The sequence below is a fragment of the Rhagoletis pomonella genome, unplaced genomic scaffold (genome assembly GCF_013731165.1).
Source record: "Rhagoletis pomonella isolate Grant_MI unplaced genomic scaffold, Rhpom_1.0 Rhpom_scaffold_01349, whole genome shotgun sequence".
In the NCBI taxonomy this organism is placed as follows: Eukaryota; Metazoa; Arthropoda; class Insecta; order Diptera; family Tephritidae; genus Rhagoletis; species Rhagoletis pomonella.
Window position 1 is genome coordinate 33,477 of NW_023459903.1, and position 12,694 is coordinate 46,170.

Genomic DNA, 12,694 nt, shown 5'->3' on the forward strand with positions numbered 1-12,694 from the left:
CAATACTTGGACCTAAAGCGCTCGTTAAAAAAGTTTTCTAACGCTATTTCTAAGAGTTCTAAGCTCCCCATTCCACCATGGCGGGGATTTCTTTTTCATGACACTCAGTGTGGTTGATCTTTCATAGGCTTTGTTCATCGCCCCCTCTAAGTAGCTTACGTTTCGTTCTATCTCATCTATTGAGGTAATATTTTCTACCAGATTAACTTTAGTTCGTTTTCGCATCAAAACTCTATTGCATTTCTCCCAATTGGTTCTACGGCCTCTGCTAGGGCCTCTGCTAGGGCCTCCGAGGATTCGGAGCAAATAGCTAGGAGAATTGGCTTGTTTGTGGGCTTTCTCGGCTCTTCACCTTTGATGAGCTCCCACTCGTCTATTGCTGGTATGTTTTTATTATGCACCTTTACACACCACAGCAACTTTTCGCCAGGTTCGGCTATCGGAGGTAACCAAATGCGCGCACGGGGCCTCCTAGTGATGTCCTTGGCTGGTATGAGCTTGAGATTCAAGCCCTCGAATGCGTCGCTAATCTTTGCTACACACCCAGCGCGGAAGTCCAAGGAGAACTGGACCGCGCATTTGATGACCCGGTATCCCCTCAGGGATTCCGATGAGTCAAACTCTGGATAAGGACCTTCGGGGCTGTCGAGGATGTAGTCCATTACGAGACTCGACAGCCTCACATCGATCTCCACCCACTTTGCTGCACTGCTAGCGGCGTTCTGCTACCTTCATCAATAATTGAAGTCTGAAGATGGTCTCTTGCAACGTCGCTGAAGTAGCGATGCTTGGTGGATGTTGCGGACTCCGCTACATCCCCCTGCTTCAATCTTTTGCGGTCAGCTCCATTGCCACTCTCGTATTGAGACCTATTCCTTTTTTGGGTTTCGCTAGATCCCATGGTGGCAGTACGTTCTGTTTGGAATTTCTCATACTCTTCCACCAAGGCCATATATCTAAGCTTATCTTCCTCATCGCGCTCGTCTACACGTCCGGCTGCTGCATTTCTCTCGATCTTGTCGAACATGTACAGAGCCTTCTGTACCGTTGCTTCATGAACGCGTTTGAGGGTTTCCTATGCTTTTGCAGCTGGGTACTGCTGGTACCGGCCGCGTGCTTGCTACAGGCTGGTTTTTCTTCCGGTGTACTATGGCTGGCACTACCGGTACTAAAATTTTCTAATTGCAAAACGGCGGTACTATGGCTGGCACCTTCCGTTTTGCTGCTGATTCCCGCTTTTCGCTCGTCCGCAGAGCCGGTATGCATGGAGAAGGCACTTCTACAACCGACTTTGCCCGGGCATCGGAGGGGACCGTTCGCGGCCAGCCACATTTTATTACCCGCTGGCCATTCATCCATCGGCACGGTGGCCTTCACACCTTGGCTTGGGTAGTGTTGGTGCGGTAATCCCCCCATTGCTCTCCTCAGCGGCTCAAAGCAACGTTTCATCTTGAAGTGTCAAGAAGTGCTGCAGAAGGATGCAATACTGGGCTTCCCTCTTAGTTCATGTTGCCATGGTGCACTCCACACTGTGAGGTATACCATGACATCATTTAAGCTTCCCCGCCACGGCAAGACGACCAACGTTTTGATCTACTTCTGTATGGACTTCTAAAACAATTCCTATTAAATGATCTATATCTAGAATTTGTATTAATTCGTTGCTTAATAGAATATTAACTCTGTTGATAATTTACAAAGTGTCAATTTTAAGTTAGGTGTGTCTAGTGTATATTATAGTAAACTCTAAGATGAAAATTTATGGCCAGTAGGAATTAATGTTCGTGCATTTCGCTTTTTTTCAAAATGAATAGGCTTAATTCCAAAAATGCAACCATAAGTGATCTTTTTTCTTCTAATACGTTAAATAAATTAAATGTTTATTATCAAAATATGTCAGGTATGCGCACTAAAACTAAAGATGTGTTTTTAGCTACGTCCCGCTGTGAGTTTGATGTTTATGTACTTGTCGAAACCTGGCTCAACAAGGATTTTTTCGATACGAAATTTTTTGATCACAATTTATTTGAAACCTATCGCAAAGATCGTGACCCATTTAAAACGGGCCTGTGCAGAGGGGGAGGTGTTTTGATTGCTATAAAACGCTCATTACGCTCTTCAGTTGTGCAACTGATGAATAACGATTCTCTACTCGGCCAATTGTGCGTGTGTATTTACGGCAACTTTGGTAAAATTTTCTTTTGTGTTTCGTATATCCCGCCAAGTAGTGTTGAATCTTTATATGATGCTCATGTACAAAATATTTTAAGTATCTATGAAAATAATGAGGATAGTCATTTTTGCATACTCGGTGATTTTAACCTTAACAAAATTGTTTGGTCTGATTTGCTTAATATCATTCGTATGAAATTAATTTACTAGATAGCCTCTTTGGAGTCAACCTCATTCAAATAAACTCGCTGTTTAATAAGTTAAACAATATCTTAGATCTCGTCTTTGTTGATGAAAATCTAGGTTTTCACTTAAGAGAATGCGAATTCCCACTTGGTAATTCCGATATACATCATGTCCCACTTTCGATATCTTTAGAATTTTTAAACTTTAGTCCAGTTTCTCTCGATGAAGCGCGAACCTTTGATTTTAGAGGTGCCAATTTTGATGACCTAAACACCAGAATTTTGGAAATTGACTGGAATCTGCTTTTTATTTCGAAAAATAGCTCTCAGTGCTTTGATATTTTTCTAACTAATATTTTCGAATTATTTCGTAAGAGTTTTTCTCTTCGGGGCGCTAGAATTCATAAACTACCCTGGTACACCAAGGACCTAAAGAAATTGAAGAATCAAAGGAACAAGTACTTTGATCTGTCCAAATCCAATTATGATTGTACCTTCCGAGAACAATATATTCACTTTTCAACTCAATTTAATGCGCTTGATAAGCTTTTATACAACCAATATATTGCTCGATATGAAGTTGGATTAAAATCAAATCCGAAAGCGTTTTGGAATTACGTTCGTTCAAAGAAAGGTCGCACAAATATCGCTACTTGTGTGACATTTGATGGAACGCATTCCCAATGTTTATCGAACACCGTAAACCTATTTGCTGATTTTTTTAGGTCAAACTTCGTCCAGGATAGTACAATAGCCATAAACTCCAGTTGTCATGACTCTTCCCACGCTCTAGATTTTGGATCATTGTCTGTGTCTAAATTGGATGTTATCAATGGCATATCTTCTTTAAAGTCCTCAATGAAAAGTGATATAGATGGGCTCTCTTCATTTCTAGTTAAGAAATGCAGTGTTTCACTTTGTGTGCCCTTAAAATTTATATTTAATCTCTCCCTCGCTACCAGCGATTTTATTGACCGTTGGAAGGTTGCTTCTATTTCTCCGATTTTCAAATTTGGAAACAAAAATGATGTAAGAAACTACAGACCTATATCTTAACTCACCACTTGCTCAAAGCTTTTCGAAAAAGTGGTGAAAGATAAAATGTACTTCTTTGTTAAGGAATTAATTGATCCGCATCAACATGGCTTTGTCTGTGGCGTTCTACAGTCACCAACTTGGCTGAATTCTCCCAATTTTGCATTTCTTCATTTAAAACTTGTTATCGAGTAGATGTTGTATACACCGATTTTACAAAAGCTTTCGATACTGTTTCGCATAGTATATTGTTGTTAAAGCTGGAAAGGTTAGGTTTCCACTTAAAGTTCCTTCTTTGGTTAAGGTCTTACCTCACTAATCGAGTCTCATACGTCGAAATTAGTAATACTAAATCACATCCCTTTGTAGCCTCCTCAGGTGTGCCTCAGGGGGCATTCTTGGTCCGCTATTATTTGTGCTTTTTATTAACGACATTCGGGTCTGTTTTAACCATGCTAAATGTCTACTCTATGCAGAAGATTTGAAAATTTTCAGCAAAGTTACCTGCATGTCTGATATTTCTTTATTACAACGTGATCTTAATAATCTATCCGACTGGAGTACCAGAAACAAGTTATCGCTTAATATCAGTAAATGTTACCACATGACCTTCGCTAAAATTATAAATCCAATCCCCTCTGCTTATTCCATTTCTAATGCTCGTCTCTCCGCTGTAAATGAGTTCTCCGGTTTAGGTGTTGTTTTTGACTCAGGGTTCTCCTTTGTTAACCACATTAGTTTCATTATTCCTAAGGCCTACTCCAACTTGGGCTTTCTACGGCGCTATGCGCGGGACTTTAGGGATCCTTATACTAGGAAAACGCTTTATAATTCTCTAGTTAGGTCTAAGTTGGAGTATGCCTCAGTAATTTGGAATCCAATTTACTCTGTTTATTCCCAAAGGATCGAAAGAGTTCAACGTAGCTTTGTCCGTTTCGCTCTGCAATCTCTTCATTTTAATTGGCCCCTTCCATCTTATGAGGCCCCCCAGCAAAAAATCGGTAATCGCTTTTAGTGGTACCGTGTTCTAGAAGGCATAGCGTTATATTGCCTTCGAATTTTTTCGCTTCTTTTAGGCATTGCCAGTAAAGCAAAGTAGAATGTCCTACAATATTTTATTTATCTCGCTTCTTCGTTTCATTTCGGGAAATGCAAAGTAGAATGTCCTATAATATTTATTTTTTAATTCGTTTCTTTGCTTAATTTCCGGGAATGCAAAGTAGAATGTCCTACAATATTTTATTTGTTTCGCTTCTTTGCGTCATTTCAGGTAATGCAAAGTAGAATGTCCTACAATATTTTATTCGTTTCGCTTCTGTGCTTCATTTCGGGGAATGCAAAGTAGAATGTCCTACAATATTTTATTCGTTTCGCTTCTTTGCTTCATTTCGGGAAATGCAAAGTAAAATGTCCTACAATATTTTATTTGTTTCGCTTCTTTGCTTCATTTCGGGGAATGCAAAGTAGAATGCTGCATCGTAGTCAGCTGAAAAATGGAATGAATATCCAAAAATTCTTTTTTCTGCCGTTACTTTCTGTGGAAATTTGTCTCGCATAAAAATCATGTTTTGCTTTGTTCAATTTGCAGCGAAGTTGAAGTCAGTCAATGAAGTGACGTACAAGAGTGAGGAAGTACAATTTTAAGCTTAATTAAATATGCATGTATGTACATACCGATTTTAAAAAAAATCTAAATACCTAAATACATACATATGTACGCTGATTTATAAAAATTTTAATTATTTTAACCTTTTAAGACATTTTCAGATTTCACTTTAATATAAATAAGTATGTACTTATCTAGGCATTCTACATTAGTTTCTCTGTAAGGCATTCTTTGTTCGCTTCTCTGGATTCTGTTTATGCATGCGTTCTCCCTTCGTTTGAAGGTAATGCTGCGGGTAAGGGCTTACCTCCAATGACATGCCCATGTTAAAATAAGGCCTTCTTGAAGCGAAACGGTAAGCGATTCCCATCGCCTAGCTCGTTTCCACTTTCGTTTCTGTGGTAATCGTGTTTTTTGCTGGGCCGTTCTTTGTTAATAAATCTGAAATCTCTTGCCTCAAGGCGTATAATTCACTCACTTATGTTTATCTATGATATTGTCTGTGGTCTCATCAATTGTCCTGAACTACTGGAGCAGATATGTTTTAATATTCCCCAAAGGGTATTGCGTTTTCACTTTCCGTTGCGTGTTAAAACTTTAAAATCGAATTATTTAAATTATGCACCCATTACTAGGTCTCTTAATGAACTTAATAGAATTTTTAATAGCCTTGATCTTGATTTCGCCCATCCTAGATCTCTTTTTTATCTAAGCTGGAATCTAATTACCTTTAATTGTATCTTTATAAATTATTTCTAAGTCTTTTTGTACCTCTAGTCTGTAAGGTTTTGTAACCATAGACTTAAATAAATAAATATGAATAAATAAATAAATTTAAAAAAATTCAAAGGAAAGTTTTTGAAAATTTTCGCATATAAGATTTGTCGTTTTAACTAAATTCTGAATAATTGTGTCTTGTGATTTAGAATTTTGAAAACTATTCATAGCTGAAATTCGGTTTTATTAACCGCTTCCCAAATATTATCAGCTAGCTTCACCAATTCATTAACCTTTAACTGACGAGGTGAAATTTTGGGACATAGTTTATGACGTGGTGGTAAATTTTACCCCTCTTCATTTTACTAAAAAAAATTTAGTAAAGAATATTTTTTGATAATTATTTGTTTTTTAAAAATAAGCTACTATAGTTTTAATTACAAAAAATAAAGAAAACAAAAATTTTTTTATTCGTTTGAACAAAACAGGTACTTTATTTCACAAACCTTTTTTTTATATAAAAAAAACGACATATAAATAACTTATAAAAAAAATATGAATTAAAAAAAAAAAAAAAACTTAAAGGGCATTTTTTCACAGCCAAATGTATACATTTAAAGATATAAAAGAGATCATAAAAAAAAATAGTCAGGTGTAAAAACTGCAGGTTCACCTTTTAGGTGGTTTTTTACTCATCAAAATCTGTGTTCGCACAGTGTAAGCATATACGTTTGCTGCATCCCATACACATTGGCTTACTACATTGCAGACAAAAGTGTGTAGTTTTTCGCTTTAGCCTAGTCGGGCATATGTGGCATAACTTACGAGCAACGTGGACCGGTTCTACTGGAGGCGGAGCTACAGAGTCCGGACCCAAAATGTTACCAATTGTGTCTCGTAATACCCGAGGGAGCTTTTGGTTGTGTTGACGTCTTTGCAGATGTGGTAAAATCATTTGTCTTGCAAGCTTTTTCAAAAAGTCTCCTCTTGAGCTGTTATCATAATCCTTTAAAGATTGAAAAATAATGAAAGAGTTGACACCACAAATATCCACAATTCTAAAAAATATGGCTAATGGCCAGCGGCGTGTACGTCGACCGGATGAATAAATCGAGCATTTCTTATCGAGCTCATCCACTCCACCTTTTGTATTGTTATAATCAGCTATCATTGCAGGTTTTAAAGTGAGTGGGTCATCTTCTTTTTTGTGATGCATGGAGGACAATAATACAACAGCACGATTTTGACGAGGCACGTAGGATAAAATAGTGACATCTTTGGTAAAACCATATATGCAGGATAACAACGGTCTATTTTTTTTGGGCAAAAATTCTGGTGGAATCTCTCTTTTTTTTTCTTTTTCAGCGTACCTAAATAAGTTAGTTCTCGTTTTTTAAGTTCTTCAACCAGCTGGAGTGATGAAAACCAATTGTCAGCAGTTATATTTCTTCGACTTCCTTCTACTATTTTAGACAGCCTTATTACTGATTGTGTTGGTACTGCAAGTCGTTTTACTTCATTTGTTAGACCAACTGCATCCGAGTTTTTTCCAAAGTATATATATGCTTTTGCAAGATATTGTGTGCGTGCATCAGTCAATGACATTATCTTAATGCCATATTTTGCGGGTTTCTTTGGCATGTAAATTTTGAACTTGCATCTTCCACGAAATGGTACCAACATTTCATCTATGCAGGCATGAGTACCAATTGAATAACTTTTTCGGCAGTTTTCTATAAATTTGTTGAATATACCAGAAACTGCTGCTAATGGGTCGTTCAATAATCGTTGTTGTCCGTCACAGGAGTTATCAAATCTTAAGCAATTTAGAATACAAAGAAACCGGTTCTTAGACATTGTAGCTCTAAAAACTTCTCTGCCCGTTCCATCAGTTGCAAAAATAAATTGAGCGGCCTCGTGGTTAGACTTGAATACGGATGTGTAAATCAAGATACCGAAAAATGCACGCAATTCTATTTTATCAAGCATTTTCGCTTCAGTTTGTGCTGTTAGATCAAATTTTGCTTTCAATTTTGTATTTGTATGTTCTAAAATCATGTTCTCCATATCGCTATCAAAAATTCGCGACCAATATCCATATAAATCCTTTTCCGATTGCGGTTGTGTAGCAACTGGTAACCGCACAATATTATGAAGAGGAGTTTTTACGCAGCGTGTTGGTTCCAATGCTGACCACTTGAACCCGTTTTTTCCATAAAAGTAGTTTACAGCAGATTCACATACATTTCCATCAACAACTACTTCGTCTTCATCATTGCCAACAATTTCCTCAACAATCATTGTATCCGCTTCATCGTATTCACTGCATGCATCATCTTCTATACGTATTTCACCCTCCATGTCACTTTCTTCAATGCAGAAATCCGGATCGACAATTTCGTCGTCGACTTCGCTAACATCGTCATCGTCCTCAAAACATTCCTCAAGAAATTGAGATATGACTGAATCACTGAGTTTTTTTGAATTCGACATGATCTGTTAACATAAATAGCATATCACGTAATTTAAAAAATTTGTAATATAACGTTTTTGAAATAAATAATTTTTTACCAACAAGAAAAAAGACGAGTGGTAAAAATAATTCCACGAAAATATTACGTTAATTTCGTTGTGGGGTAAATTTGATTCTACTAAATACTTACGCTAACGCTGACGTGGTGGTAAAATATTTTCAAAGAAAAATTTACGTAAATGCCGAGGAGTGGTAATTTTTAATTTTAATGTGAGCAACTCCGCTCGTGCTATGTCTAGCTCAGCCAAAACACAACTGAATAACAACGATCACAATATATGAAGATACCAAGAGAATTAAATTGATTGAGCGCAATGGAAGAGAGAATTTAAAAAAAATGTAAAGAGAGGGTAAAATTTACCACCACCTCGTTAGTTAAAGGTTAATATCATTTGTACTTGAACTAGCTAATATCGCACTAAGATTTTTGGGCAATTTTCTCAGCCAAAGTTTCTTTAAAATATCTTGACTAAAATTGGAACCTGCAAGCAGCATCCGCGACGGATAAAATTCAGAGGGTTTACGATCACCCATCTCTGAATCTGAGAAAATTGTATCAATTTTTATACCCGAGCGCACTTGTGCACAAGGGTATTATAACTTTGTTCACATAACGGTTGTTTGTAACAGGCAAAACGAATCGAGATAGATATAGACAAATGTATACATAAATGATCAGAATGAAAAGAGAAATCGATTAAGCGGTGACTGTCTGTCCGTCCGTCCGTCCGTCCGTCCGTCCGTCCGTCTGTGCACACGATAACTCGAGTAAAAATTGAGATATCTTAACGAAACTTGGTACGTGAACTTCTTTTGGGCGTGGGACGGATGGTATTGAAAATGGGCGAAATCGGATAATAACCACGCCTACCTCCCATATAACGGTAATTTTAAGAAATACGAAAACTGCGATATTTTAGTAACTACTGAAGATAATTCACTCAAAATTGATACTTACAATGAGTTTCAGACGAAAAACATGAATATTATAAATTTTTGGAAAATGGGCGTAGCCACGCCCACTTATGGTTACATGTATATATCTTGGTAACCGCTGCACCAATTTCTTCCAAACTTGGCACATTTATTGGCCTTCGCACAGCATACCAAATGGCCGAAAATTTTAAGAATCGGACAATAACCACGCCTACCTCCCATATAACGGTAATTTTCAGAAAAACGAAAACTGCGATATTTTAGTAACTACTGAAGATAATTCACTCAAAATTGATATTTGCAATGAGTTTTAGACGAAAAATAAGAATATTACAAAATTTTGGCAAATGGGCGTAGCCACGCCCACTTATGGTTACATGCGTATATCTTGGTAACCGCTACACCAATTTCTTCCAAACTTGGCACAGTTGTTGGTCCTGGTACAGCATACCAATTGGCGGAAAATTTCTAAAATCGGACAATAACCACGCCCACATCCCATAGAACGGTAATTTCGAGAAATACAAAATCTTCGATAAATCAGTAAATATTGAAGCTAATTTATTCAAAATTGATGATTGCAACAATTCTTTACCAAGAAATACGTTTATGACAAAATTTTGGAAAATGGGCGTAGCACCGCCCACTTGTGATCACATATATGTATCTCGCTAACCGTTCTAGCAATTTGTACCAAGCTCGGTATGGTTATTGTGCTTGCCACAGAAAAGCAAACCGTTGAAAATTGTTGAAATCGGACTAAAATTTAGGCCGCTTTTCATATAACGGTAAATTTCAGATATGCTTGAAATTTCAATATTTCGAAATTTAAGGACGCTAATTTACTTAAAATGTATACACCCCGGCTTATCATGTAGCGGTAGCTTTCGGAAAGGTGGAAAACATATATTTAATACTTGCGCCGGGTATTTAATGCTCGGCTCCGCCCGAACTTAGACTTTCTTACTTGTTTATTTTCACTTAAAGAATGCCTTTCAATTAAGACTTTCTTTAGTTCTGAAAACTTGTTGTTATGCGGAGGATTTTGAATGACATCTAAAATCGTAACTATGATTTCTTGCGGAAGCGCGTATTCATATTTTGAAGTTTCTTGTGTAATGTTTTTCTTGCTAAATTGCATTTCTGTATGTACACCCCAAGCTTCTGGACAACTTGTTCAAAACTGTGGAAGCTTGACTGAGGTTGCATAAACCTCACTACTATTCTGACTATCATAAGGATTTGCTATTTCCTCTTGAAAAGAGTTGTTTTGCAAATTGATAAGCGAGTCATTTAAATTATCAGCCCGTGTAGATGTATGTGTGTCGTGTGGTGGTGAACGAAACATAATATAACTACAAATAGTCTCTATAAGGAGTATTTAAAATTTATATATTTATAAATATGTTTGTCAAAAATATTAGATGAAAAGATACAGCTCACCACTGTGCTCTGAAACTGCTGATATTAGGTTCGTTCGCGTAGCTGTTAATTGTTCATGTTTAACCAAAACTTACAAGTTTTTGCGTTCGCGTACGCAAAAAACTTGCAAAGTAGGGGAAATTGAGAGAGCAAACTGACATTTCATTTTGAGGGGAAGCTGCTGGTTTCTGCTGGAAAAATTTTTGCCAACAGCAATTTGCCAACAAGAAAACAGCTGATCGAAAACAGCTGGTTGGCATTTACGCAAATCACAAAATTGAATTTGTTGGTTTGGAAGATAAAAATTACAAAATGCGACTAATTAAACTTGTAAGAAATAAGTAGTTATTTGTTTAATCAATAAACTGTGTCAGTATAACACTTTGCGATGACTTTTCGTACGTTTTAAATTTTACACATTTGTATGTAAACAAAAATTATATCAGCTGTTCGTCTAACTTGCAAGTTTCTGCAAATTTTCTGTTCGCGTACTATTTTGGATATTTCTCTCTTGTGAGAGAACAGATGACATTTCGCCGGAATTTGGCAGTTGGTTGGTTTCTGCTGGAGATTTTAAACGAACGCACCTATTAGCAGCAAAGTCGACCTGATAGTTGCTGCGGCTACTGTGCCGGTTGCTGTTATTTGGTGTCGTTGTTGCTGCTGCTTATCGCAGGTATTGATAGCTGCTACTTGTTTTTGTTGTTGTTGCTGCAGCTTGTTTCCGTTGTTATTGTTGCCAGTAATGAACAGACGCAAAGAGCCAATTTACACGACGACTTTTCACTCTGCGTTTTTGGCACGTTCCCTTTTAAAAAAAGTCTTCGAAAATCCTCGTGCATTTACACGATGACTTTTTCTTTGCGGCGTTTCTTGCGTATTTTTGACATTTAAGCGTAAAATTTTCTTTGGTCAACTCTTTCGTTCTCATTTTTAAAGCGGAGCGGATCGCGAACTCAAAGCCAAAATACGAAAAAGTGAACTCGAAAAAAGCGAAACGTCAAAAAAACCCCTCGATTTCGCTCACCGTGCGTGCTTGCCTACCCCGCTGACTTCGTTACACTTTTTGCCTACAAGCTCGACACGCATGACTTTCCACCCAGGGTGAAAAGTCATCGTGTAAATTGGCTCAAAGTAGACAAGAGATTTTCTCTTGTCGACTCCACACGTTATGCAGCTGCTCTTATTTAAATGTATGCTGACAACAATGATATGTATACGTACGCGGTTGTATGAAGGATGCAGGTAACCACGACCAATTGCTGGGGAGCGATTTTTGCTATGTTCACGCTTGACGTTAACGCTGATGTGTGTACTGATTTCTGTTGATTTAGCTGATGAGCAGTGTTGCCATGTCTTCGGCATGAGAAAACGTCCCTCTTGGTCTGAAAAAATGTCATTTCCTACCCAAAAACGTCTTTTTCAAACGAATGTACAAAAAATTGTTCTTATTAAACTTTTATTGTATACAAAGGTACATATGTACGTACGGTATTTTAAAATGTCATTTCGACAGAGTACATTTAGAATTCATTCTAAACTGGTTTGAGATCGTTAATATAAAAATGATTTTATACATATACTTGTGATCAGCTGATTAAGCCATCAACATTTTGATCGATTTTAGCTGTTTTTCCTTTGTTTATTTAATGTTTATTATTTTCCCATAAAATCCACTTTGTGCAAAAATTATAAAAATTGCAAAGTTTCAGCTATATTTTCAACTTTTTATTCAGATTTTATTTTTTTATTTTTTTTTGAGTATGCAGTTTGATAGCCCATTAAATTTCAGGGCAATAATGTGCAAGTTTAAAGGGGCTACATAATCGCGTTGATTTTTAATAATTTTTATTTTGTAGACATTTAGTTAGGGGGTCGGTTGTCGAAAATGCTAAATTACGTTCTGCTAAGAAGGAGCATAGCAATATTTCAGCCTTTTTTTCGTTTATTACATTTCAATGAAATCTTAAAAAAGTCGCCTACTTTTTTCTGACCTTTCATGCTGCTACAGCTTTTTTGATGCTTTTGCGAGCGTGCGTGTTGCAATAGATCAGCTCTTCCTGATTTGGCTTTTAATGTGCAATTGCA

The 12,694-nt window shown here is 37.1% G+C and overlaps 1 protein-coding gene across 1 annotated transcript; it reads right to left on the reverse strand.

Moving 5' to 3' along the window:
• Nucleotides 1-224: 224 nt before the first annotated feature.
• On the reverse strand, nucleotides 225-662 carry LOC118752254. Its single transcript, XM_036487114.1, has one exon. The coding sequence runs from the start codon at nucleotides 660-662 to the stop codon at nucleotides 225-227; it is 438 nt and encodes a 145-aa protein (XP_036343007.1).
• Between the last annotated feature and the right edge of the window lie 12,032 nt (nucleotides 663-12,694).

What these genes read in the sequence shown, in the direction of transcription:
- LOC118752254 (XM_036487114.1), bottom strand. Translation starts at nt 662, where the DNA reads ATGGACTACATCCTCGACAGCCCCGAAGGTCCTTATCCAGAGTTTGAC.